Consider the following 27,319-nt stretch of genomic DNA (forward strand, 5'->3'; position numbering starts at 1 on the left):
GAAATGAGCAATTGACTGTGCAATCTCACAGAGCCTATAGCATCACAGGTGTGGACCAAAAACTAAATCAGAGAAAGTTATGACTGTGAACTCTGAAAAGATATCATAGCTCAATTAAAAGGGGTTCAGTAAACTTTGTGCGCCCTACGACTGCAGAGCTGTTTTTATTTTTTTTGCTTTTTTGCATGGCTGGGTAAGAGACATATTATTAACTACAGCCAGAGTAGTTGGATGTCTTGTCCGAGGGTGCTTGACAAAGTGGTCTGCTCTGAAGCATCATAAATAGATTATTGGCATGTAGACAGGAGTGCTGACTGAGGTAAACGCACAAAGGTGACACCGAGGTGCTGGAGTCTGACAGGATTACCCCCCCCCCCCCACACACACACACACACACACACACACACACACACACCACATCTCCCTTCTCACTTCTCTCACTTCAGTCTCTGGGTCTCTTCTATAACTCACCTACCCATCACTGTGTCCTTTCTTCTCTCCTGCCTCCAACACCACCAGTTTGGGCTTACACATTATGCTTTCCCCCCCACCCCTATATAGTCTTGTTCATGTTTTTCTCATCATTTCTTCCATTCCTTTTCCTCACTTTTTCTCATCCCCCCTCCCCTCTGTCCTTCACCCCCTCTCTATCCCTCTCTCTGTCCCTCATCCCTCTCTCTGTCCTATAGACTTTTCTTTGCTCAGTCACCACTTTAGCTGTCCCTCTGTCACATCAGTCTAATCCCACCACCTGATCAGAATGAGATGAGTTTTGTCCTCTATGCCCGGCTTGCTTCTTTCCCCTTTCCACTGTTGTTTTTTTTCATATCTGTGTAAATGTCTGTATATGGGACACTGAGTTGTAAATATGTACAGTTAGCATCATGCAAAGCTGCTGCATTGACTGCACACAGAGCCACCTGCTCATCCAATTTCCCCTCTTCTCATCATTCATCATTCTCCATCTCCCTGAAGTCATCCTGTGTCTTCTACGTCTCACCAATATCTTTTGGTTCTGCTGGATGCCTCTCCATCCGAATGTTAGACTCTTTTTTCAAAGTGCCTGGAGCGTGAATCACAAAGCCTGAGGCTAATAGGGCTTTTCACTCCCTTCACCCTTTTTTTTAAGGGGGGGGGGGGGGTTGAAATGCAATAACTTAAAGGGAGCCAATGTAAATTCTGCTGAATCACAAGGTAACGATTAAGCGTAAATGAACAAGAAGCTAGAAGTATAATTTCCATCAGTAGTACTTTGCTATAGATTAGCCTCCATTAGCTAAGGATGCCTGCAATAAAATAGCGGCCAAAAGTGCCGGTGGAAAAATGTCATATTTATAGTCTCCTCTTGTGTATTGAAATAAGCAAAAGGTTTGTCACATTATGAACTTAATGATTGCATCAGCTGTGTTTTTGTAACAGGGAAATGGTCATTATTTTTCCCCTTCAAAAACTATTCTCACTTTAAACTCTCTCTATATGAGTAATAAGTGGCTGATCAATGAACTCCAATTACTTCTACATGATTACTTGTCTCCACTCTCCCCACCACCACCCCTGCTGCTGCTTTTAGTATTTTGCTACAATTTGTAAAATGCATTTTGACAAGCTCCAGGGGAAAGTGCCTGTGCTAGTTCCACTCAGCTGTGGGTTGTAGTGCAGGAGACAGCAGCTGCTGAAAGGGTGACACAATTCAACACTAACACACACACAAAGCTGATTCTCTCCACCCCAGGGGAATAAAATGCCAGAGCTTGGAGCAGAGCACGTCCTGTGGTTGAATTGCACTAAAGCTACTGTACTATTGTGCCTGACCTGCGGAAGATTTTCATCCTATTATGATTGTTGAACATGATTTGAAAAAACTACTGTGACTTGAGGGATGACGTACAATATCCTGATGTTAATTATTGACGTATTGGATATACGATTAGAGCTGCGTCGGAAATTCGGACACATCATCTGATTTTGATTTTTCTTTCGTTAATATACGTGTGAAATCACTCTGCATTTATACAGCAATCACTTAAACAGTATGCACAGTTTACAACACAGGTCTCCCGGTCATTCAGCTTTGCAGTAATTGCCAGACACCATTTTGAGTATCCCGCTTGTTTCATCCAATCAGCAGACAGAGCGCTATAAAAAGGCGGGTCTCAGTGACTGTGAACGATGACTCGCTGCTCTCCATCACGGCACTATGTGACAAAGATGACTGCACGTTCATGTGGTGGTGACGTAGGGACGAGGGAGGGGACTGCTAACTGCAGTCACTGACGGGAAGTTAGCTAAAAGGACCATACCACTTACTTCTCCTTTAAAGAAAATAAAACAGAGAAAAGTCCCACAAAAAGTTTTCATTATTTGTGTGACAGTTTTCATCCAGAACCCCCCCCCCCCAACCTAATATTAAAGGGAGCACGTTTTATCAGTGTTTGCTTCTGACCTCTCGAAGGCGATGTTGCGGGTATCCAGCTGGGTGGTGACCACGGGGGCAGACAGTCTGGCGGCTACCTGCTCGTCACTGGGCTGCAGCGCCCCCAGGAGGCCCAGGCCGGCATCACTACTGCTGCTGCCCGACGCACCGCAGCCTTTGACCCGGCCAGGAGACAGGGAGGGCAGGGAGGAGACAGACAGGGTCTCGCAGTACACCAGCTGCCTGTCATGGTCCACCTCCATCACCTCAGCACTGGAGTCTGAGAGGGGGACAGAGAGGGTGACAGAGTGGAGAAAGAAATCAGGCCAAAGTGAGCCCAAGAGATGAGAAGACTGAGAGTATAGGGGAGATACTACAACACACACATACCAATGAGGCTAGAACACAAAAAGGGGTTTAGTTGTGACCCTGTATAGTGGACTATTTGAGATTGGATGTAAGCAGCCTGATTGGACTGCCAATCTCACAGTGGTGGTTATGATACAAGGATCATTCTTTTCCAGCATTGTGAGCTGTGCTGCATGTCTGAGTTTGACATGGAACTGGTTGGTGTCTCCCAATGAATCATGATACAGTACATCCCCGAATTGTGGTATACACATCAGCCTATTAATGATACTCTAAATCAAACAATGACTTATGAGCTTTGAATCAATCTCCTTTGTGTCTTATGTCTTATGCCAAGTCAAGAAGACAAACTGTATTTGGGTCTTTCAGCCCCTTTGTGTGGTTCGGGAAAAAAAATGGAATCCAATGTGTCAAATGAGAATATGGATCAATGAGCAGAAGAAGAAACAACAACATGATTTGTGTATAAGTCCACTATAGGCAAAAATTCAACCAATCAGATCGGAAAATGGACATTCTTAGTCAGGGACACCCCTACTAGTATTGAAAGAAAAGTCAAGAGAAACGACTGATTATGAAGATTGGAGATGGCCAGAGCAAAAGGAAAGAGAACATTTAAGCTCAAGTCACAGTAGATCCAAAAGAAAGTGACACATAGAGGAAGAGAAGCATGCAGAGACTCAGTAAAGTCCAAAGAAGGGGACTCATTAAAAAAAGGAGAAGAAGAAAGTTAAGGAGAATAAAAAGAGGAGAGGAGCCAATGTACAGTACAATGGGCTGTGTAGACACAGCGCTGCAATGAGCCTATACAAAGAGACAGCAGAAGAGAGAGAGAGAGGATCATCCTGGGAAAGGTGCACTCACACCTGCAACAGTGCCTGTGAAGATTTGCTCCATCTTACTTCAAATGAGGCCTGTGTGACTGGTACACACAGGTGGGTGTTTCTTTATATTTAGCTTTGCTCTTGGTTGGAACTTGGAGCTGTGAGTTTGTGTGATGTGGCCTGTGAGTGCAGAGGTAGACTGCACTCCATCACAACTAGCTCTTACCACCTGTTGGTTTGACCCCGGGAAAAAAATCAAAGGGTCAACTGTGGAAACTTTTAGAGAGTTAGATAAGATGATAGCACTGCCATGTCGGTACAGTCAACTACTGCAGTGCCAGCAGCCAGTTAGCTTAGCGAAGCACATACACTAGAAAGAGAGGGAAACAGCTATAGCCTGGCTCCGTCCAAAGGGTAACACAATCCACTAACCAGCGCCTGTAAAGCTCCCTCATTAACATTAATAGTTCTAGCCGAATAAAAGCCAACGTGTAAAAATCAAACATTGGAGGTTATGTGCTAGGCCATTTACTTGATTTCTCCGCCTTCCTAGTTCTTTTTATCTGTACTCTTTTGACAAGAAAATGAATATGTGTATCTCCTTAACGTATTCCTTTGATAATAATGAGCATTTTCTCTTGCATATTCATAACTACTCTTTTCTTTTTTTGTGTATTGTTTTCAATACAAGAATCATAAAAAAAAGTGTTTTACAGAAAAATGCATCCAAGCTCGTCGCTCACACACACACACACACACACACACACACACACACAGACACACACACACACACACACACACACACACACACACACACACACACACACACACAGAGAGAGAGTGTAGAGTTTGCCTCCTGACCTGTTCCCCTGAATATGAAGCTGCGGTTGCCTCTCTGCCAGGTCATCTGTTCAAAGCCCATGAGGGTGGTGTCCACGCGCAGACACTGGCCACTCTTCCACACTCTGTACGTGTCACTGGGACAGATACGAGACACCAGGGGCACTGCATGACAAACACATAGACACACTTCAGATTCAACCAATTATGTATACATAATACAGGAATGAATTAATTATAGCAATAATATTTACAATAACTAAAATATAGGAATATAATAATTAAATGAGATCCTGAGGGACCAACGGAAAATGAATAAATAAAACACTGTAGGGGGTAGGTGCAATAAGCTAAGGCTTCAGCCTACACCTTTTCAATATGTTTTGGCATTTTTCATGCTTTATTGATAGTGTTTAAGAGACAGAGGTGAAATGGGGCAGAGAGGGTAGTGACATGCAGAGAACGACCCCGGGTCTGCTGCTGGGCCCGGCCCGGGGGGGGGACGCCCTACCAACTGAGCTAAGGGCGCCCCCCCGATCAACACTATTGATAAGAAATTTCAATGTATGAATCAAGATGACAACTTTGTCTTTTGTTTTTTACTTATGTATGTAATGTTGTGAATCTATGTGTGATCGAAATAAACTATACTATACTATGCTATAGTATACTACACTATACTATACTACTATACTATGCTATACTATACTACATTATACTATGCTATGCTATGCTATACTATGCTATACTATACTATGCTATGCTATACTATACTATGCTATACTATACTATGCTATGCTATACTATAATACATTATACTATACTACTATACTATGCTATACTATACTACATTATACTATGCTATGCTATACTATACTATGCTATACTATGCTATGCTATACTATACTATGTTATACTATACTATGCTATACTATGCTATGCTATGCTATGCTATACTATACTATGCTATGCTATGCTATACTATGCTATGCTATGCTATACTATACTATGCTATACTATGCTATGCTATACTATGCTATGCTATACTATGCTATGCTATACTATACTATACTATGCTATACTATACTATGCTATACTATGCTATGCTATACTATGCTATGCTATACTATGCTATGCTATACTATGCTATACTATGCTATACTATACTATGCTATGCTATACTATACTATGTTATACTATGCTATGCTATGCTATACTATGCTATGTTATACTATGCTATGCTATACTATACTATGCTATACTATACTATGCTATACTATACTATGCTATACTATGCTATGCTATACTATGCTATGCTATACTATACTATGCTATACTATGCTATGCTATACTATGCTATGCTATACTATATTATACTATGCTATACTATGCTATGCTATACTATACTATGCTATACTATACTATGCTATGCTATACTATAATATACTATACTATGCTATGCTATGCTATACTATGCTATACTATACTATGCTATGCTATACTATAATATACTATACTATGCTATGCTATACTATGCTATACTATACTATGCTATGCTATAATATACTATGCTATACTATACTATGTTATGCTATACTATGCTATACTATACTATGCTATGCTATACTATAATATACTATACTATGCTATGCTATACTATAATATACTATGCTATGCTATGCTATACTATGTTATACTATACTATGATATACTATACTATGTTATACTATACTATGATATACTATACTATGTTATACTATGCTATGCTATACTATACTATGTTATACTATACTATGATATACTATACTATGTTATACTATACTATGCTATACTATACTATACTATGTTATACTATACTATACTATACTATATTATACTATACTATGATATACTATACTATGTTATACTATACTATACTATGTTATACTATACTATGATATACTATACTATACTATACTATACTATATTATGCTTTGTTATACTATACTATACTATACTATACTATACTATACTATACTATACTATGTTATACTATACTATACTATACTATATTATACTATACTATGATATACTATACTATGTTATACTATACTATACTATGTTATACTATACTATGATATACTATACTATGTTATACTATACTATACTATACTATATTATGCTTTGTTATACTATACTATACTATACTATACTATGTTATACTATACTATGTTATACTATACTATACTATACTATATTATGCTTTGTTATACTATACTATGTTATACTATACTATACTATACTATACTATGTTATACTATACTATACTATACTATACTATATTATGCTTTGTTATACTATACTATGTTATACTATGCTATACTATACTATACTATACTATACTATACTATACTATGCTATACTATACTATACTATACTATACTATACTATACTATGTTATACTATACTATGCTATACTATACTATGCTATACTATACTATATTATGCTATGCTATGCTATGCTTTGCTATACTATACTATGCTATACTATACTATATTATGCTATGCTATGCTTTGCTATACTATACTATGCTATACTATACTATGCTATTGTAACCCAGGTTAACTGACCTAAACAAATAAAAGGTTAAACACAATAATAACTGTATTGTGGAAATCTAATATAGCATGTTGTATTAAGTTAAATACAATTTAAAAACTAAAAACATGACTATAATGTAAAAAACCTTTATTGTTGTTATATTGTACTTTTGTAATAATATAATTGGTGTAATACTCCTTTAGCTAGTGCAGCCGAGAACAACCAATCAGAACGGTGTAGCGTCACTAGTGAGTGAGTGAGCGAGCGAGCGGAAGAGAGAGAGAACGAGAGTCAGTTTGCTACGGAAAAATACTAGCGACACAGAGACAGAAAACGGAGTAAAAGAGGAGAAAATTAGAGTTAAAAGAGAATAGATAAAAGCGAAAGCAAAGCAAGGTTTTAAGAGCATTTAGCCTCACTTTTGACTTTCTTTTTTGGAGTGTTTTATATTACTTTTTTATCGTTCTTTTGGAGGATTTTGTTACTTTTTTTTCTATGCCACAGGACTCTTGTTGTTATTCGTTGGAGGACTCGGCCGGGTTTTTTATGAGGAGGAGATCGTTTGGTGGAACTGAACCGAAGAAAGAAGATGGCGAGCTACCTTTAGCAAGATATCATATTACAAGCTGCAGCACTTCCCGCTGCAGGACTGACACTACTGTTTCTTGGATAAAGAAAGGACACTGAGTTTGGTAGGACAAAATAACTTCCAAAAGTGGCTGTAACATGCAGTGAAGCTTCAACTCAAGGAAAGGATTTAACAAAAGGACTGATTAGATAGTGTTCGAAACTCAAGTGTATTGATCCCAGATAATACTGGTGTAGTTCTTTCTTTTTTACTTGATGCACTGAGCTGTGCTTTATTTTATTTTTTTTGCATTTATTTTTGTTTATTGGGTTTACTATTGTGCAATGTGGGTATTTGGTATTTAAATTTTTAAATACAAAATAGTACTAAAATATCAACTGAGCACCAATAAGATAAAATCACATTTTAAATTGAGTAACAAAAATTAGGAAACAAAGAACAAAAAGAGACAATAGTCAACCAAATAGCAACTTAAAGGTGCAAGTTGGAAATATTTTATTTAGGTCTAAATCAGCCGAAGTGAAACCAATAAGGGGGAATACTTTTCTTTTTTTTTACATATTTGATTTATTCAATTTTTTTATGGTTATGCCGAAATGTGTATTTTTTCATATGAATGATGAATGGATTTAATATTTTTTCTTGCTACATAAATGAACTGAAGTTCAAACTTACCTCTCAGTCTTGGTGTGTCATTACTACTCAACAGTCACATACTGCTCCGTAGAACCTAGAATCTAGCCCTAGTTACTTGTAAGGATTTACAGTGCTACAAATGTGGCGAGCTAGCCAGGAGGCTAATTAGCTTAGCATAAAGGAGCCATAGAAATATTTGAAAACCGTTATAGACTACTTTAACCAAAGTAGATATCTTAGAGGCACCCAAGACTGATAAAATAGGTTAAAAACTGTAGCTTTGGAAAACAAATTACATCGAACAGAGAAAAAATGGAACTTTGTAATAGATATGACCTTAGAGGTCCAAATTGCCTCTTTGTAACTGGTATTGATGATTCATACACAGTAAACGAAATCACAGATGTCTTTAAAGTTAATGGAGACATTGCAAAGGCCGTTAAAATCCCAGACGAGCCAGAGCAACCTGCAGGAAGAGCTCTCATAGAGTTTCTTTCAGATAGGGCAATCTCGAGACTAAACCCTGCCGCTGTTGGTAATTTACCAAGCCCTAGAGACCCTAATGTGACATGGCATGTTAGGACCATTCGACAAATATGTCAGGACGAGCTTGGTAGGGAGTTAGCACAAAGATACTTAAGCGAACTGCAAGCTTTGCATGGCCACAGTAAAGCAGGCTTTTTCAACCTACTTCAGGGTGAGCTACAAACCCTCCAGTCTAACACAAGTCCTGCCCAGACAAATGAAGCATATTCACCTCAAAGGCGGCAAAGCCCTAACCCTTTCACTGAACCCCAGACCAATGATAGTCAGTATGGAACCATGGGTTCTACACATAACCCAACGTGTATGACTGACGATCCAGTCCAAGATAACAACCAACATGAACATTCAGGGAGACGTCCAGCTAGTATCTCACCTGACGTCCCTCCCTCAATCAGATCCATTAACCCACCACTCATTGATGAGAGCATGTTTAACCCTCCGCACATTCAAAAAGTAGTGGTTGAACACATAATGCGCAGTGAGCCAAAGCCACCCAGCTACAGTCAGAGCAGAATACGAACATTCTCCGGCAAGTCTCCTAAACCAAATGGTGAAGTCGATTACGAAGCCTGGCGTACACAAGTTGAGCTTCTCCTTTGTGACACATCAGTCTCTGAAAACCAAAAGTTAAGGAGGATATTGGAGAGTCTACTTAGCCCTGCTACTGACATCGTTAAGCCCCTTGGCACTGGTTCACCCCTCCGTTTATATCTTGATCAGCTTGAAGCTGCTTTTGGAGTGGTAGAAGATGGTGAGGAGCTTTTTGCCACCTTCTTGAGCTCCAATCAGAACACTGGTGAAAAACCCTCTATGTTTTTGAACAGGCTTAATGTTTCTCTCACCAAGGCCATTCTTAGAGGTGGAGTCGACTCCAAAGATTCAAACAAACATCTACTTCGACAGTTCTGCAGAGGTTGCTGGGACCAAAGCTTGATCGTAAGTCTTCAGCTTGAACATCAAAAGAGTAGCCCACCATCCTTTTCTGAGTTGCTCCTTCTGCTCAGGGCAGAGGAAGATCGACGCTCTGCAAAACTTGAAAGAATGAAAAAACACTTAGGGAATGCAAAAGCTGTTTCACACATGCACTCAGTCTTTGACGTGCCAAGCTATGATCCTGATCCAGATGTTGCTTTTCCAAAGAAACAAGACAACACACAAAAGTTACAGAAAGAGGTTGCTGAGCTAAGAATACAAGTAGCATCACTGTTACAGAAAGATAAATGTGAATCAAGAAAAACTGACACCAACAGCAGCCCCACTAGAGACAAAAGCTATGCAAAGGGTGAATGTCTTATTGCAAGCCCAGTAAACCCCCACCCAGTCGCAAAGTCTTCTAGCTATCCAAAGCCATGGTTCTGCTTCAAATGTGGCCAGGACGGTCACATTGCAGTTCACTGTGATAACGAACCAAACCCGGCTCTTGTCCGCAAAAAGAACTCTGAACTCAGAGTCAAACGTGAAAAGTATCAATCAAAACAGGAAGCTCCCCAGCAGGCTTTAAACTTTTAGCAGCTCCTGCTGTGGGACAACTGGGAGCTGATAACAAAGATTTGACGAGTCCCATGATAATGACACATAACTCGCGTAAGAAACCCAGACTCCTAAGATCAGACAGCAAAGCCAACTCTAACTTACCTGATGGTCTTATTGGTCCGCGTTATGCTGCAACAGTTTTAATCGAAGGTGTACAGTGTGAGTCCATCTTAGACACAGGGTCACAAGTCACGACCATCTCTGAAACATTTCATGCCTCATATCTGTCTTCCTTGCCCATACAACCCATTCAGAGTCTGCTTGAAATTGAAGGCGCTGGAGGGCAAACTGTACCTTACCTCGGCTATGTTGAAGTCAGCTTGACTTTTCCTGATACTGTCACTGGAACCAAAGAAGAGTTGAGAGCCTTAGCCCTGATTGTTCCTGAATGCCTCTTTAACAGTCAAACACCTGTGTTGGTTGGCACAAATGTTCTAATACAGCTATACAAGCATGCTGTAGAGCACAAAGGACCCAAGTTCTTAAAGAGGTCAGACAACTATGCACTACTCCTCCAGCATGTAGGCGACAGCAACAGGAGTGAAAGCAAACCTTGTCGTGTTAGATTGCATGGGAAAAGCCCTGTCTCCATCCCTCCCAAACAGAGAGTTCAGATCTTCGGGGATGTTCGAGTAGGCAAGACAAATCCCAACACCTCTTTTGTCCTTGAGCCACCTGAGTCTTCCTCACTGCCTGGTGGTTTAATGCTTGAATGTGCACTTTTGAACATTTCGTGCAAAGCTGCCAGCAAGATTCCTGTCTTCATCAGAAACATGACAGACCATAATGTCACCTTGCCGCCAAGGCATGTTATCGGCGAAATCTCAGCCGCAGCTTGTATCATGCCCCTTAACTCTGATCAACCTTCTTCCCCTCGTTGTGAGCCTACAACTGAGAAAGTCAATGAGAAACTACATTTTGACCTTGAGAACCCACTTATTGGGCATGAATGGAAAACACGCATCACAGATAAGTTAAACTCCATCATAGATGTGTTTGCTACTGATGAAATGTCTAATGGTCACACTAATGCAGTTAAGCACCATATCAGACTAAGCGATGAAACCCCTTTCAAAGAAAGACCCAGACCTATACACCCAAGTGACAGAGAAGCTGTCAAACAACACTTGAGAGAGCTTTTTGAAGCTGGTATAATCAGAGAATCTGAAAGTCCTTTTGCTTCTCCGATTGTCTTAGTCAAGAAGAAGAATGGAAAGATAAGACTCTGTGTTGACTACAGAAAACTAAATACACGTACCATTAAAGACGCTTATGCTCTACCTAACATCGAGGAGACATTCTCAGCGCTAAGTGGTGCAAAATGGTTCTCTGTGATGGACCTCAAATCTGGTTACTACCAGGTTGAAATGGCAGAAGAAGACAAGTACAAGACTGCTTTCATATGTCCCCTAGGCTTCTGGGAGTTCAACAGAATGCCCCAAGGCATAACAAATGCGCCCTCTACTTTTCAACGCCTAATGGAAAAGTGCGTTGGGGACTTACACATGAACAAAGTGCTTGTGTTCTTGGATGATCTTATCGTCTTCTCTGAGACTCTTGAAGAGCATGAGGGCCGGCTCATGAGAGTGTTGCAGCGCCTCAAAGACTATGGTCTCAAGTTATCGCCTGAGAAATGTCACTTTTTCAAGTCCTCAGTGAAGTATCTTGGCCATGTTGTGGATGCTCAGGGTGTTCACACTGATCCAGATAAAATTTCAGCTTTGAAAACCTGGCCTTGTCCTAAAAACAGAGAAGAGCTTGAAAAGTTTTTGGGCTTTGCAGGCTATTACCGGCGCTTCGTTGAAGGCTACTCGAAGATAGCCAAGCCCTTAAATGCTCTTAAAGCTGGATACCATCATCCTCGTAAAAGAGGAAAGATATACAAAAGACCCTGTCCCAAGGGCCCTGTGAACTCTCGGGTGCCTTTTGGTGATGAGTGGAACACTGAATGCGACCTTGCCTTTAAAACCCTTGTTGAGAGGTTAACATCCTCACCAATCCTTGCATTCGCAGACCCCAAGCTCCCTTATGTACTGCACACCGATGCTAGCGGAGAGGGTCTCGGTGCTGCTCTTTATCAAGAACAAGGCGGGAAGCTAAAGGTGATAGCTTATGCTAGCCGTGGGCTATCCAAAAGTGAAAAAAACTACCCAACACACAAGTTGGAGTACTTGGCATTGAAGTGGGCAGTCTGTGAAAAGTTCAACGACTATCTCTATGGTTCAGAGTTTGTGGTTCTTACTGACAATAACCCGCTCACCTATGTTCTCACTTCTGCCAAATTGGATGCTGCAGGACACCGCTGGCTAGCGGCTTTGTCAACTTACAACTTTAGCATAAAATATCGAGCAGGTCTCGCAAACGCAGACGCCGATGGTTTGTCCAGACGACCTCATGGTCCACCACAAGAAGATGATGCTTTCATAAGAGAACGCGAAAGAATTGAAGGCTTCAAACAACGCATCTTGAATGAGGAAGCTGAAGTGGTTTCCAGCGAGGTGGTCTCTGCTCTCTGTCAGCGTCACTGTATTCGTTCAAGTCTGGATGAGTCTGAGTTCCCCTGTCTGGCTGAATCCTTGGCCATGGATGCCTCAGCTATACCAGACTGTTTCGCCAATCCTGGACAAGACACCATACCTGGCATGAAAAAGGAAGACTGGTACAGATTTCAGAGGGAAGATCCAATTCTCAACAAGGTAATTTCTTTTCTTGAAGCAGCACATAAGCCACACTTCAAACAGACGAGCTGTGAGCCGCCTGAGGTCAGGCTACTTCTTAAAGAGTGGAACAAGCTTCTATTCAAAGATGGGGTGCTATATAGGAAATGCCTTGACCATGGTAATGAAATCCACCAGCTTGTCCTTCCCCAGAAGTTTAGAGACCGTGCTTTGAAGGGCATACATGAAGAAGTAGGCCATCTAGGTGCTGAGCGTGCACTCAGCCTTGCACGTGCTAGATTTTATTGGCCTAAAATGGCTAAGTCCATTGAAGAAAAATGTCAAACATGTGAAAGGTGCTTCAGGAGGAAAGCAACCCCACAAAAAGCAGCACCTATGCAGAACATACTTACCACCTATCCGCTAGAACTGGTGTGCATGGACTTCCTGTCGATAGAGCCTGACAGTCGTGATACAAGAAACGTCCTGGTCATTACAGACCACTTCACGAAATTCGCAATAGCGATACCAACCAGAGACCAAAAGGCAAAGACTACTGCTAAGGCACTGTGGGAAAACCTTATAGCCCCCTATGGTTTCCCCAGCCGCCTCCACAGCGACCAAGGGAGAGACTTTGAATCCCACACCATAAAGGAATTATGTTTTCTCATTGGAGCGGAAAAGGTGCGCACCACACCTTATCACCCTCAAGGGAATCCTGTCGAGCGATTCAATCGCACACTCTTGAGTATGCTTGGAACCCTGGAGGAGAAAGATAAACATCATTGGAGAGATTATGTAAAGCCACTTGTACATGCGTACAATTGCACACGAAATGACACCACTGGTTACTCACCGTACGAACTAATGTTCGGAAGACAGCCTACATTGCCAGTCGACTTCGTCCTGGGAACCAGCCCTGCTGCAGGATCTTGTACTACTCACTCAGAGTATGTAAACCAGCTACGCCAGCGTCTGCAGGAAAGCTACGCATTGGCTGCTAACAATAGTCGCAAGAGAGGAGAACAAAACAAAGCCAGATTTGATGCCAAAATCAGGGCAGCTGAACTAGTCACAGGAGACAGAGTGTTGGTGCGAAATGTCAACATTCGTGGAAAGCATAAACTGGCAGACAGATGGGAGCGCACAATCCATGTTGTGGTGAAGAGGATCAATGAGGGACCAGTCTATGTAGTTAAGCCTGAGAGAGGCAGTGGTCCAAACCGCACACTACATAGAGATCTTCTTCTTCCCTGTGGTTTTCTACCCGTGGGTGCAACTCCAGAAGAGGAAACAGACATAAAAAAGTCCACAAGGAGAAATCTGAGAAGCAAGAAGGGTTCAGACCCAGGAATGGATAAGGATGATCAGGAGGATGACATGAGTGAGGAGGAAGAGGAAAGCTATTGCTTCGAGAGAGTCATAGGGGTGACAACAAAACCTCCCATCATACAACTTGCAGGTGATGGACAATTTAGACAGCATCCAGCTGATTTCAACCCCCAGGCCAAAGAATTCACTCCTCAAGTCCCCAGAATCTTACCTGAAGAGGTGCAATCCGACCTTCCGGTCAATGTGCATGAGTCAGTCATTGAAATGGAGAATCATGCAGATAACTATCCTGCAAAGTCCCCTGACCATGTTGTCATAGACATCCCTGAGCCTGAAATGCAAAACCCCCCTTCACAAACTGAAGAGCAGACTACAGAGCAGGCACAGGATAAACCTGAATCAGAGCAGAGTCGTGGTGTTCAGTCAACACATGCAGCTCTGTCTGATAGTGAACCTGATGGGCCCAGACGCTCTACCAGAGATAGACATCCACCCCACAAATTTACTTATGAAGAGCTAGGAAAGCCACTTATTCTTGCTCTTAGTTCCCTCTTTGAAAAACTAAACTTTTCCCAAAGTTTGGGCACAGCTATCGCTGATCATTTTTAGAGACTGGTTTTACACACCTGAATACAAGATAGTATAGCCGACTTTAACTATGCAAAGGGACTTGCATAGAGTCAAGAGGGGAGATTGTAACCCAGGTTAACTGACCTAAACAAATAAAAGGTTAAACACAATAATAACTGTATTGTGGAAATCTAATATAGCATGTTGTATTAAGTTAAATACAATTTAAAAACTAAAAACATGACTATAATGTAAAAAACCTTTATTGTTGTTATATTGTACTTTTGTAATAATATAATTGGTGTAATACTCCTTTAGCTAGTGCAGCCGAGAACAACCAATCAGAACGGTGTAGCGTCACTAGTGAGTGAGTGAGCGAGCGAGCGGAAGAGAGAGAGAACGAGAGTCAGTTTGCTACGGAAAAATACTAGCGACACAGAGACAGAAAACGGAGTAAAAGAGGAGAAAATTAGAGTTAAAAGAGAATAGATAAAAGCGAAAGCAAAGCAAGGTTTTAAGAGCATTTAGCCTCACTTTTGACTTTCTTTTTTGGAGTGTTTTATATTACTTTTTTATCGTTCTTTTGGAGGATTTTGTTACTTTTTTTTCTATGCCACAGGACTCTTGTTGTTATTCGTTGGAGGACTCGGCCGGGTTTTTTATGAGGAGGAGATCGTTTGGTGGAACTGAACCGAAGAAAGAAGATGGCGAGCTACCTTTAGCAAGATATCATATTACAAGCTGCAGCACTTCCCGCTGCAGGACTGACACTACTGTTTCTTGGATAAAGAAAGGACACTGAGTTTGGTAGGACAAAATAACTTCCAAAAGTGGCTGTAACATGCAGTGAAGCTTCAACTCAAGGAAAGGATTTAACAAAAGGACTGATTAGATAGTGTTCGAAACTCAAGTGTATTGATCCCAGATAATACTGGTGTAGTTCTTTCTTTTTTACTTGATGCACTGAGCTGTGCTTTATTTTTTTTTTTTTGCATTTATTTTTGTTTATTGGGTTTACTATTGTGCAATGTGGGTATTTGGTATTTAAATTTTTAAATACAAAATAGTACTAAAATATCAACTGAGCACCAATAAGATAAAATCACATTTTAAATTGAGTAACAAAAATTAGGAAACAAAGAACAAAAAGAGACAATAGTCAACCAAATAGCAACTTAAAGGTGCAAGTTGGAAATATTTTATTTAGGTCTAAATCAGCCGAAGTGAAACCAATAAGGGGGAATACTTTTCTTTTTTTTTACATATTTGATTTATTCTATTTTTTTATGGTTATGCCGAAATGTGTATTTTTTCATATGAATGATGAATGGATTTAATATTTTTTCTTGCTACATAAATGAACTGAAGTTCAAACTTACCTCTCAGTCTTGGTGTGTCATTACTACTCAACAGTCACATACTGCTCCGTAGAACCTAGAATCTAGCCCTAGTTACTTGTAAGGATTTACAGTGCTACACTATGCTATGCTATGCTATGCTATGCTATACTATGCTCTGCTATACTATACTGTGCTATGCTATGCTATACTACATTATACTATATTATACTATACTATACAACAATATTTCTAATGGATACGTGAAGAATGTCAACGCAGCACTTTGTACGTTTTTTTAATTAGATATACGTTAGCGGCATGCATGGACTCAGCAGTACTCTGATAGATCCATTTAGAGAAATGATAATATATATGCTCAGAAACAAACAATTAGACAGAATGGAAACTGATGCTGAAAATACATCCACTTGTGGTTTTTGGTTAAAGCACTTCAGATTAAAAAGCGCAGGCCATTTCCCTCTCAAACCCAAGGCCGGGGCGGGGTGCACATTGTGCCGGGCAGGATGTGTGTGTCAGTGTGTGTCCAGTAACAACAGAGAGGAGCACCAGAGGGACATGATAACATGATCAGTTCTGACCACTCCACACCACACTGCTTTCTAACTGACTGGAATGACAGAGAAAAGGCCGGACTCACCCCAGCTCGTAAACTCCCATTTCATCTCCACATAGAAGTCCTGGGCCTATAGGACAGGAGAGAGTGGCAAAGAGAGGGGGAGGAGGGAGGGAGGGAGGGAGAGGAAGAAGACAAATGAGAAAACATTGGGGCATTGATGAAGAGCAAGATAGCGAGATGGAGAGAGTTGGAGGAGATGGAGAGAGATAAATTCAAAGATTGATGGCTTGGAGAAAGAGCAGTCTATGGCAGAGTAGAGGAGTATAGGGAATTAAAAAGAGGGTGAAGAGTGAACAAAAAACGCAGCAATTCTGCTTCACTGTCTGTTTAAAATATGGTGGGTGGGTGATGGTGGGGAGGGGGGGGGGGGGGTGGCACAGAGGAGCGGTTGTTTATGTGCAGTGATGCCGGTAACGCGTTACTTAGTCGGACCTCTTTTTTCAGTAACGAGTAATCTAACGTGTTACTATCTCCAAACCAGTAATCAGATTAAAGTTACTCATCAAAGTCACTGTGCGTAATTTTCCTTAGTAAAACATTTTACATAACTGCACAAATGACTGCGATTATGATTTAATGTAAATAAATGTGCGCGCATGTGTCTCTAAACCATAGATAGTAAATAATAGCTCTAAACGCTCCAACTGCTCCAACTGCTCCAACCGCTCCTCTCGTCTTTTTGGTAGCGCCCCTCGTCTCTGACATGCAGTGTGTGTGTGTGTGTGTGTGTGTGTGTGTGTGTGTGTGTGTGTGTGTGTGTGTGTGTGTGCAGCAGCATTACGGCCGAGTCTAAGCTGAACTGTGGCGCAAAACAAACGTTCCCCCCCCCCCCCCCCAAGAAATATAGCGTCTGCTATGGGGATATTTAGGATTCGGGTACGGTGACGTTGAAGAGATAGGCCTAGTGTTTAAAACTTGGAAACTTATAGTCACGTGGCGACCGGTGGCCGCACACACCCAGTCTATCAACACATGAGACATCGCAGAGAAAAGTCAAATGAATGCATGAGAGTGGAGGGCCAAGCACGTTAAGTTTAAAGACACTGCTACTGTCTTTGCACTTTGGAGCAATGCATTTATTTTCATATTTCAACTTTTTTTAATTTTTTTATTACATTTTTTAAACCATAATTTTTATTATTTTGAAAACAGTATGCCTATAGGCTACTAGCCTACAAGCTTTATTTTTATATATTTTCAATGATTCTTAATATGTGCATGTTTTAAATTGAGATATATGGGTTTCAAAACCTGTAAAGTAACGTTTAAAGTAACTTGTAATCTAATGTAGTTACTTTTAACATCAATTAATCAGTAAAGTAACTAAGTTACTATTTTAAAGAGTAACTAGTAATCAGTAATCAGATTATTTTTTCAAAGTAACTGTGGCAACACTGTTTATGTGTGTGGGTTAATAATAGAAGTGATGGATGGAGGGATGGAGGGATGGATGGAGAGGAGAATGATGCGGACGGGGGCAGCAGATGATAAAGAGCGGCGCGACGTGTCCGACGGTTGTGAGTGGGTGTGTGCTCCAGCGTGAGTACTCATTGTCGTTTATAGTGTGAGGGTGTTGTGTCTATCATGTGGGTATACGAGAGAGAGAGAGAGTGTGAGTGTGACTGTGTGTGTGTGTGTGTGTGTCTGTGTGTGTGTATGTATTTGTGTGTGTGTGTGTGTATGTATTTGTGTGTGTTTGTGTGTGTGTGTGTGTGTGTGTGTTTGTGTGTGTTTGTGTGTGTCTGTGTGTGTGTGTGTATGTATGTGTGTGTGTGTGTGTGTGTGTGTGTGTGTGTGTGTGTTTGTGTGTGTGTCTGTGTGTGTGTATGTATTTGTGTGTGTGTGTGTGTGCGTGCGTGCGTGCGTGCGTGCGTGCGTGCCTGCCTGCCTGCCTGCGTGTGTGTGTGTGTGTGTATGTTTGTGATTTTGTGTGTGTGTGCATGTCAGGCAGAGCCAGCTGGAGTAAATACACAGGAGGACAGACTGTGTGAAGGCTGGTTCTCTGCATCTCTGCTGCAGAGGCTTCAACACGATCTGCTCCTCAACACTTTCCTGTCATGATAACAACAGTCAACCTCCAGGCTCTCCAACTTGTCTATCACAGCTAGTGTACTGTGCCTTGGAGCCAGGCACTCCTAATGCCTTTAGGGGGGGGGAAGCCATGACTCAAATTACGTAGAGACAGAGGGATTTTGCCAAATGCAGACATACAGTATCCTCCCAGGTCCAATAGTAAACAGAGTAATAATACCTTCAAACAAAAGCAGCACGAATAATTCATTCTAAACAAATAGATGTAAAATATTAAAAAGATTCAACAACATTCAAATTGAATGCCTTTCTACTCGCAAACCCCCCTCCGTGTGCCTTTGTAGTTCACGTATGCCATTTGTGCATAATATTGAAAGAGGAGCATTTATTTTGCGTATCCTCCTTGATATCAAAAGAGTGACTAGTTAACTGGTAAAGTCAAAGTAGACCTCAGTTTGTTTAAGTGTTAGCCTGCGGCCAGTAGTCCAGTACTTGCAGTTCTTCAGGCCAACTACGTAGTTAAAGGTGGAGTCAGTGATTCTCCAGAAAACTAATGACGTAGGCGGGATATGGACAAAATCCTGGATCCTGATTGGTTTGTGTAAATTAGTCAACTAGGGAACTAGTGGGTTATTTGTGCTTTTAATAGTTAACTAGTTTAGGAACCTGATGTCTGATATCTAGGATAATGGAAGAAGTGCTCAAACATATACATACATGTTTGTTTGCATCTATGCATGTGTGTGTGTGTGTCTGTGTGTCTGTGTGTGTGTGTTTGTGCGTGTGCGCTTGCGTGCGTGCGTGTATGTGTGCGCATGTGTGTGTGTGTGTGGTCAAAGGAGTATATTTTCCCAGCGTGTGCGTTAAAGTGTTTGCGTGTGTGTGTGTGTGTGTGTGTGTGTGTGTGTTTGGGTTTTAGTCCCACCTGGCGCAGGCGCTCCAGCAGGACGGGGATGGCCGCCAGCCTCTTGGCAGTCCTCTGGTAGTCACGGTAACGCAGCACCAGACGCACCAACTCTGGATCCCTGGTACTCACAGCCTCCTGGAGCACTGGAGAGAGAGAGAGAGAGAGAGAGAGACACACACACACAGAGACAGAGAGTCAAACAGAGCCACTCACTCAGGCCTCATCCAAAATGTATGTACATGAGCAATTTAAAGAGTGTGTGTGTGTGTGTGTGTGTGGGGTGGGGGGGGGGGGGTGTCAGTGAGTGAGAAATACCCAAACTAAAGTAGGCCAAAGGAAAAGCCGGTACAGGCTATTACTGCAGCTCATCGCCCATCACTCACCAGACTGTGTCACTTTGCTGCTAATCTTACAGCCTGTTCTACACTTTAGCAGTTATGTAAAAATGTCTTTTTTATGCCTCTGTCGGCAAAACCGGCTCACTGAAACGCACGCACGCACGCACGCACGCACGCACGCACGCACGCACACACACACACACACACACACACACACACGCACACACACACACACACACACAGTAGATACAACCTAAATGTACAGTAGCTGTCTACTAACAATAATGGCAACAAGACCTGGAGTATAATCCATTTGTACCTGCAGACGAGACACATACAGTATCAGATGAGTACAGGAGAGGATTCTTTTTTAACCGTTGTCTGCAAGCAAAGAATGGCAGAAAGATTCCAGACAATAACAAAGACTTCACTTTATGGCGCTCCACCATTGTGTGCAGTGTTGCCCAAGTTAAGAGGGGAAGACAGCAAAAAAAAAACCCTAAGGATGAGCATGGGATGTAGTTGGACCCAAACAAAAGGACGTTGTTAAATCAGCCCATATCATTTCATGGTTAAAAATGAATCCATTTCGTGCTTCATTAGTCTCCCATTGCCAGTAGTGTCCACGCTACATTTGCACAGGGACCAGCCGATAAGAAATATATATATCTGGCAGAAGCCCAGGGTTGTTCTGCGAAAGAGGCAGTGAAGTAAAAGCAACATGAAGAGGGCAAAACTCTGCTTAACTCATCATGGTCCAACGTAAAACAGAGCCAGTGGGAGATGTCGTTATGGGCCATTTGGTATATCATACATTGTGTATTTTTATAGTCCTATTATTGTGTCCGAGGGGGCCACAACCAAAACAACCACTGCATGTTCACACCAATAGAGGTGTACACTCTTTATGGTCTACACAACAGACGGGACTGTTCTTACAAAAGTATAGACCATTTTACTTCACGCATAATTTGAATCATAAAATAAAGCATATCAAAGAATAAGCCAATAGCATTTTAACATCAACACTGTACAATTCCCCCGATGCCTTGCTACTTAGTTATGTATTAATAAACACTATGTATCTGATTTGTTCCTTGATAAACATGTATTTGTCAATATAATGGTGTTTACTCAACAGACAGCTACTGTTATGTAGGAATGATGACCAGATTCTGGACCAGGTGTGTGTGTACATTTTCTTATTACACTGGGGGAGTAATTGCAATGTGAGGAGAGAATCTTCATACAATGTTTATGTTCATGTATATATGTATGTATGTTCAATGAGGCAACAGGGAGGGAAACATGGTCATAGGTTTGACGCAGTGGTTTGAGATAGAAACTCCCAATTGTCTCCACAATGGTTCTCATAATGCAACTATGGACCACAGTGTCACTATTACTTTACCTTGACACACACTCAAACCCCCCCACCCCCCATCACACCACACACAGTACAGTAATGTATTATGTATAGTCCACATTGCACATGCTATTACCAGAGAACTGTATACTTAGTTTCCTGACAACAACAGAGCACATGTACACACACACAGACAGACAGACAGACAGACAGACAGACAGACAGACAGAGACACACACACACACACACACACACACACACACACACACACACACACACACACACACACACACACACACACACACTAACTCACCGGTCCATCCATTGCGGTTCTCCTTGCTGACGTCAGCTCCGTGCTGCAGCAGGGCCCTGGCACAGTCCAGGTGTCCCAGGGTGACAGCCAGGTGGAGGGGGGTCCGACCACGAGGGTCCACACACTCTAAATCAGTCTGCATTGTAAACAAAGAAGAAGAGAAAAACAGATGGAACGTTTAAAACAGAGAATAAAGGAAGGGAGTGAACGAGAAGAAAGGATGAGCAGAGGACGGAGAGAAGTGAAATGGGGGGGGGGGGGGAGTGTGAAAGACAGAGAGGGGAGGGAGAAGTGTGAAAGATGAAGACAGAGATATGGACAGAGTGACAGTGACAGGTGCTAATTGATCGGTCACCCCTTCCAAAATGGCTGGGTGCTTTACAGTCTTGTGTCCCACCACTGGGTGGATGGATGGATGGATGGATGGATTGGGTTAAGCCCGACACAGGAGATGACTCTACTCTTTTAAACAGGCCTTCACACCACAACATTCCTAAACAGCCTCCTGTCTGGTTCATTCTTCAAACACGTAGGAACATTATAGGGTTCAGAGAAGGTAAGGTAAGCTAAGGGTAACATGAACAGGTAATGTACAAAGGGAGCAACAGCATTGCTGAACAAAAATAATAATTCATGTGTCAGGCTGGGCTTCAGCTCTCAGGAACACTCTGTATTTAGAAGAAATGTCAACAAAAGCTCAGCAGTCAGTCATGTTCAATTATTGTTTATCTGTCATATTGTTAATACCAATGCTCTGATAACATGAATTGTACGGGGGCTTTTTAAATCCCTCTAGGCTGCATTGAAAGGCATTTAGACAGAAGGATACATTTAGATTCTCAGAATACTAAATGATTGATGTCCAAACATTTCTGCTTCATCCCTAAGCCAAACAAATACACAAGAAAAAAAGATTATTGAGCCATGACAGACTAACCCCTGTGTTTCAAATCGCATACTCTTTCTTTTTTCTATTCTACTAGATGATCATTAAAATAATCTACTTAGAATGCAGTAGGCATACTATTGGGGCATACTTTTTTTACTTATTTATTTCATCATAACATTGCACCTTGATCTTGCCTCATGCTTTCATACCCGTCGCATCTCCGGTTGTTTTTATACAGAGGCTCCATCGCTGTTTTCAACGCTAAAAATCTCCGCCAAATGTAGTAGACATCCGGGTATGTTTAAGCATACTGAATCCAACCACAAGAATTGGTAGATCCTATATATTTTCTTTTTCTACCGTACTAAATAGCAGAAAGTAGGGGGATCGGAACGCAGCCCAAGTTTCTAAAACAAATTGCTCACTCGCTGAGTGTTGGATGAGAAGGTGTTTTGTTCTAAACCGGCTGTAACAAAATAAAATCAAGTCCAACTGCCACCAGCACCTCCAAAGTGAAATACTTGGTGTGCATCGAAGTGTTAGCCTGACACAGTGAAAAAAAAAATGCTGGCATGTAACTCCCTATGCAAACATCACTCCTGCTTGTTGGTGTGAAGTGTTGAAAAAGTCCATTGTCTATTTATGTTTCAGACATGAGAATAAATACTGAACCCAGGTTAGATGGTGTTGTTGTTCTTCACATGTATTTACTGTAGGGTCATTCCAGGCACTTATAGGATTAGCACGAGCTGTGCTGCTTGTACACCTATAATGAAACACAGTGTCTCTACACAATTCATTTGATTTGAACAACCACTGCCGGTCCACCCCTGTCTCAGTCCGTTTTAGTGTAACCTCTCTCTGCAGTGTGTGCTCTTACAAAATCAGCCGCTCTTTACAGAACCTGATTCGGTTTCACCATCAACATAATTAGAGCCACTGACAGCCATCACAACCCAGGACCCATGCTGATCAGAGGTCAGTTCTGTCAGTCCGTTGCGTGCTTGAAGTCTAATTAAGGATCACTCTCGGTGTCTGACTCAGAATCTGAACATTAATGAAGGCTATAGGAGGGAAGCAGTGGAGAATTCTAGGGATGAAAAAAATATGAGTGTTTGAGTGTAAGTGTGTTTCCAATATTAATACCTTCGATATATCAGCAAAGCTGTCTGGGAAGGTTGAACTCAGGGAAAGAGGCCCGAGTCCTTATATCGATGAACATAAATCCATAAATCAAAGCAGTAAAACGTAGAAGATTTTTTTTTCTTTCAAGAGAATGAGACTGAAAATAGACCACACACAAAAAAACAGAGCAATTCAATATGATATGAGGAGGCAGCTGTGACTGTTTACCGCGTACTCAGCGTATAATATCCTAATAAAAATGACTGGCAGCCAAATGTCCAACGCAGGTTTTACTGCTGCACGCCCCGAGAAACACAGCCTGTGATTGGAGGGGGCCATGAAGACTCAGCAGTGACATTATCAATCAGTTCCTGCAGCTTTCTCCTTCTGCTATTTTGCGAGGGAAATGCATAATACTACATCATGGGCTACACACACACACACACACACACACACACACACACACACACACACGGTAGGTAGTGCAGACACAAAGATATAGGCTATACGTGTCTCAAAGCACACACGCCCTTAAAGTGCTAAAAGGTGAAGTCAGCGATTCTGGGGAAAGTCTATTGTCAAGATCACTTTTTCTCTAAATAAGTGAATATCTCCTCAGAATCATCTGTTCATAGCATACTGTGTGTATGCTGACAACACAAATACGTGTTAAAGGAGAAGTATGTGATATTCTTTTGTTAATATACATGTTCAAACACTCTATATTCATACAGCAATCACTTAAACAGTATGCACAGTTCATAACACAGGTCTCCCAGTCATTCAGCTTTGCAGTTATTGCCGGACACAATTTTGAGTATCTCACTCGTTTTTATCCAATCAGGAGACAGAGCGCTATAAAGAGGCGGGTCTTTGTGCCCGTGAACGATGACTCGCTGCTCTCCATCGCAGCACTATCTGACGAAGACGGCTGCGTGTTCATGTGGTGGTGACGTAGGGACGAGGGAGGGGACTGCTAACTGCAGTCACTGACAAGAAGTTAGCTAAAAGGACCATGTCACTTACTTCTCCTTTAATAGACAGCCTAACACCAGATATGTTTTTTCAGCGCACACACACACTAGGCCTACGGACAGGTAGCAGATCGTGATGGAAAATATGATTTCGGCAAAAAAGTGATTTTTGACAACAGGCTTTCTCCAGAACCGCTGATTCCACCTTTAAATGCATACTGCAAAGCATGAATCAATAACCAGAACATGATATCATGCTTTCAGCGTGTTAATGGCTGTTCTGTTCTATCCCTCTGCAATCTCTAAAAGCAACCCGGGGGGAGGCGAGGAGAAAGACCAAATAATGTGGTGCGAGACATTTCTATTGTGAGAAAACTGCCTGTTTAGCGGCAACTGTGACATGTAAGGCAAGCGAAGATGGGGAAAAGGGTTGAAAAAAAGAGGGATGGCTATGACAAACAGAGATATGGATAGTGGCGAGGGAGGGAGGAGAAGAGAAGGAGAAAGAGGGTGTAGAAGAGAGGATGCAGAGAAGGAGAAAGAGGGTGTAGAAGAGAGGAGGCAGAGAAGGAGAGACAACAACATGCTGGAGTCCCTCAGGAGACGTGGAGACCGGGGGGAGAAGAGGCACAGAGCGTCATAGCAACGCAGGATGAGAACACACAGCAGTACACTTTGTTTTTCGTGTCCAGGTGTATAAACATGCAAATATAGCCGATGTCTCTATGCTGTGTGTGTGTGTGTGTGTGTGTGTGTGTGTGTGTGTCTTTCACAAGTTGAAATAATAAAGGTCATAAGTGTGTGTGTCTTGGAATGTTGACCGCGAGCAGCAGTGTGCTTAGGCTGCAAAAAAATATGAAGAACTGTCAGTTGAGTGTGCGACAGGAGGAGAAGTCTAAAGTGAAGGGTCCAACATTTGAACGACATGAGAGAAACTACATTTACATTCTGAGTCTTGGAAAAAACGTTTTTGCTGCCAAATGTAAAACGGTATTTTGGGAAGAAACCCCCCCCATTCACATATTGTTGTAAAAAAAGAGTATTTGAGGCTGATGATGGCACAAATACATGGATTATAGAAAAAATAATAGTCCATTTGGCTTGTTCGGCTGTATTTTCATCCGTAGAGCTCCCCTGTTCTTTACACGGCATGCCTGTAATGTTGGTGATGATCTGTTTAAGCTTATTTTACAGCTGTCCATCCATTTCAATTACACCGACTGCACACGAGAGCTGAAGGTTGAACTGAGATGCAGCGTAGTAGACTGAGAGGGCAGCCGGAGAGAGGGAAGGAGTAAAAGGAGGAGAAGAGAGGAAGCTAATAGGATAAACAGAAACATGTGGTTAGTGTGGACAGAGACAGAAGGAGAGGGTCTAGAAGTGGGGTGATTACCATACCCTGCGTTCCAATTCCCATACTTCCCTACTATGTAGTATGCCAGAAATGGATGTCCCAATACATGCACGTCATTTGTAGTATGCCGAACATACATAAATGCCCCAGTAACTCCAATAGCATTTTGGAGTATTTGTCTTTATTCTTGACATTTCTCGACATAATGAAAAAAAAAATCTTCCTTATCTGTTTTTTTTTTCTCGACCATGGCCCTAATACTTTTCTGTACTTTAGTATGTAGTGTCGTAAAAAGAAAAAGTGATGTGATTTGGAATGCAGGGAGAGTGTACAGGGAGGATGTAGAAGGAGACAGGATGCTGCCATAAAACAGTATGCATCATATATAACACAGGATGACAGAGAAACCCACTGAGGCAAAGTTCCCTGTATAGCATGCTTCCTTCAACATCTCCTCAGCTACTCCTGATGCAGCTCATGAAGCCATGTTAAAAAAAGATTTAAAAAATAGTAGAATATTTTTTTTCACCTGGCTATGACAAACAAAGATATGGGGAGTGGGAGGGCTTATATATTTTTTCCCCCATAGCACTTCTCTGTGAAACACTACACCATTAGGCATGCACACTGCTGTTTACTTCATCCATTATGTTGAGCCACTGTGAGTGATTGTAAGTAAGCATGCATGTCAAATTAAAGCTTGTAATGTTGGTGTCAGCTCGTCAATGGCACTAGTCGATATTATTCACATTTTATGCTTTTTTGTATTGCACAGTTCTGGAGGGACAGAGGTGAAATGGGGCAGAGAGAGAAATGACAAGCAGAGAACAACCAGGGGCTGGATTCCAACCCGCGGTCTGCTGTGAAGAGGAATCAAAGGGTAAGACATCCCCCCTATCTGGGTGAGTGGTCTTGATCTAGCCACCTCTCTCTCACCAAATACCAACTAACCAACCAACCAACACTGGAATACTACCTTAAAAAATAGAAAGAAAAATCAATTCAAATCCACCAGAGTCAGCATGTGGGGAATCTGTTGTGATAACACCTTTGTGGGCTTGTGTTACAACAGCGAGTTTCAATCTTTGGCACCAGTGATTTGCGGTTGGCTCATTTGGTTTCATTTGCATCCAAAGCGGCAGACAGAAATTGAAT

At 41.7% G+C, this 27,319-nt stretch overlaps 1 protein-coding gene across 1 annotated transcript in view; it reads right to left on the reverse strand.

Moving 5' to 3' along the window:
* The window catches only part of ankrd13b (ankyrin repeat domain 13B), a gene marked incomplete at its 3' end in the record, with an annotated part of 55,202 nt that overhangs the window by 15,375 nt on the left and 12,508 nt on the right, over window positions 1-27,319 (reverse strand). Inside the window, exons 2-6 of the mRNA XM_080024977.1 lie at window positions 21,823-21,958; window positions 19,824-19,948; window positions 16,889-16,934; window positions 4,468-4,611; window positions 2,444-2,693 (exon numbers count right to left, since the gene is read on the reverse strand). Coding sequence (XP_079881103.1) covers window positions 2,444-2,693; window positions 4,468-4,611; window positions 16,889-16,934; window positions 19,824-19,948; window positions 21,823-21,958 — 701 coding nt within the window. The remainder of the gene's footprint in view (window positions 1-2,443; window positions 2,694-4,467; window positions 4,612-16,888; window positions 16,935-19,823; window positions 19,949-21,822; window positions 21,959-27,319) is intronic.

The sequence above is a fragment of the Ammodytes marinus genome (genome assembly GCF_949987685.1).
Source record: "Ammodytes marinus genome assembly, chromosome: 3".
Taxonomy (NCBI): Eukaryota; Metazoa; Chordata; class Actinopteri; order Uranoscopiformes; family Ammodytidae; genus Ammodytes; species Ammodytes marinus.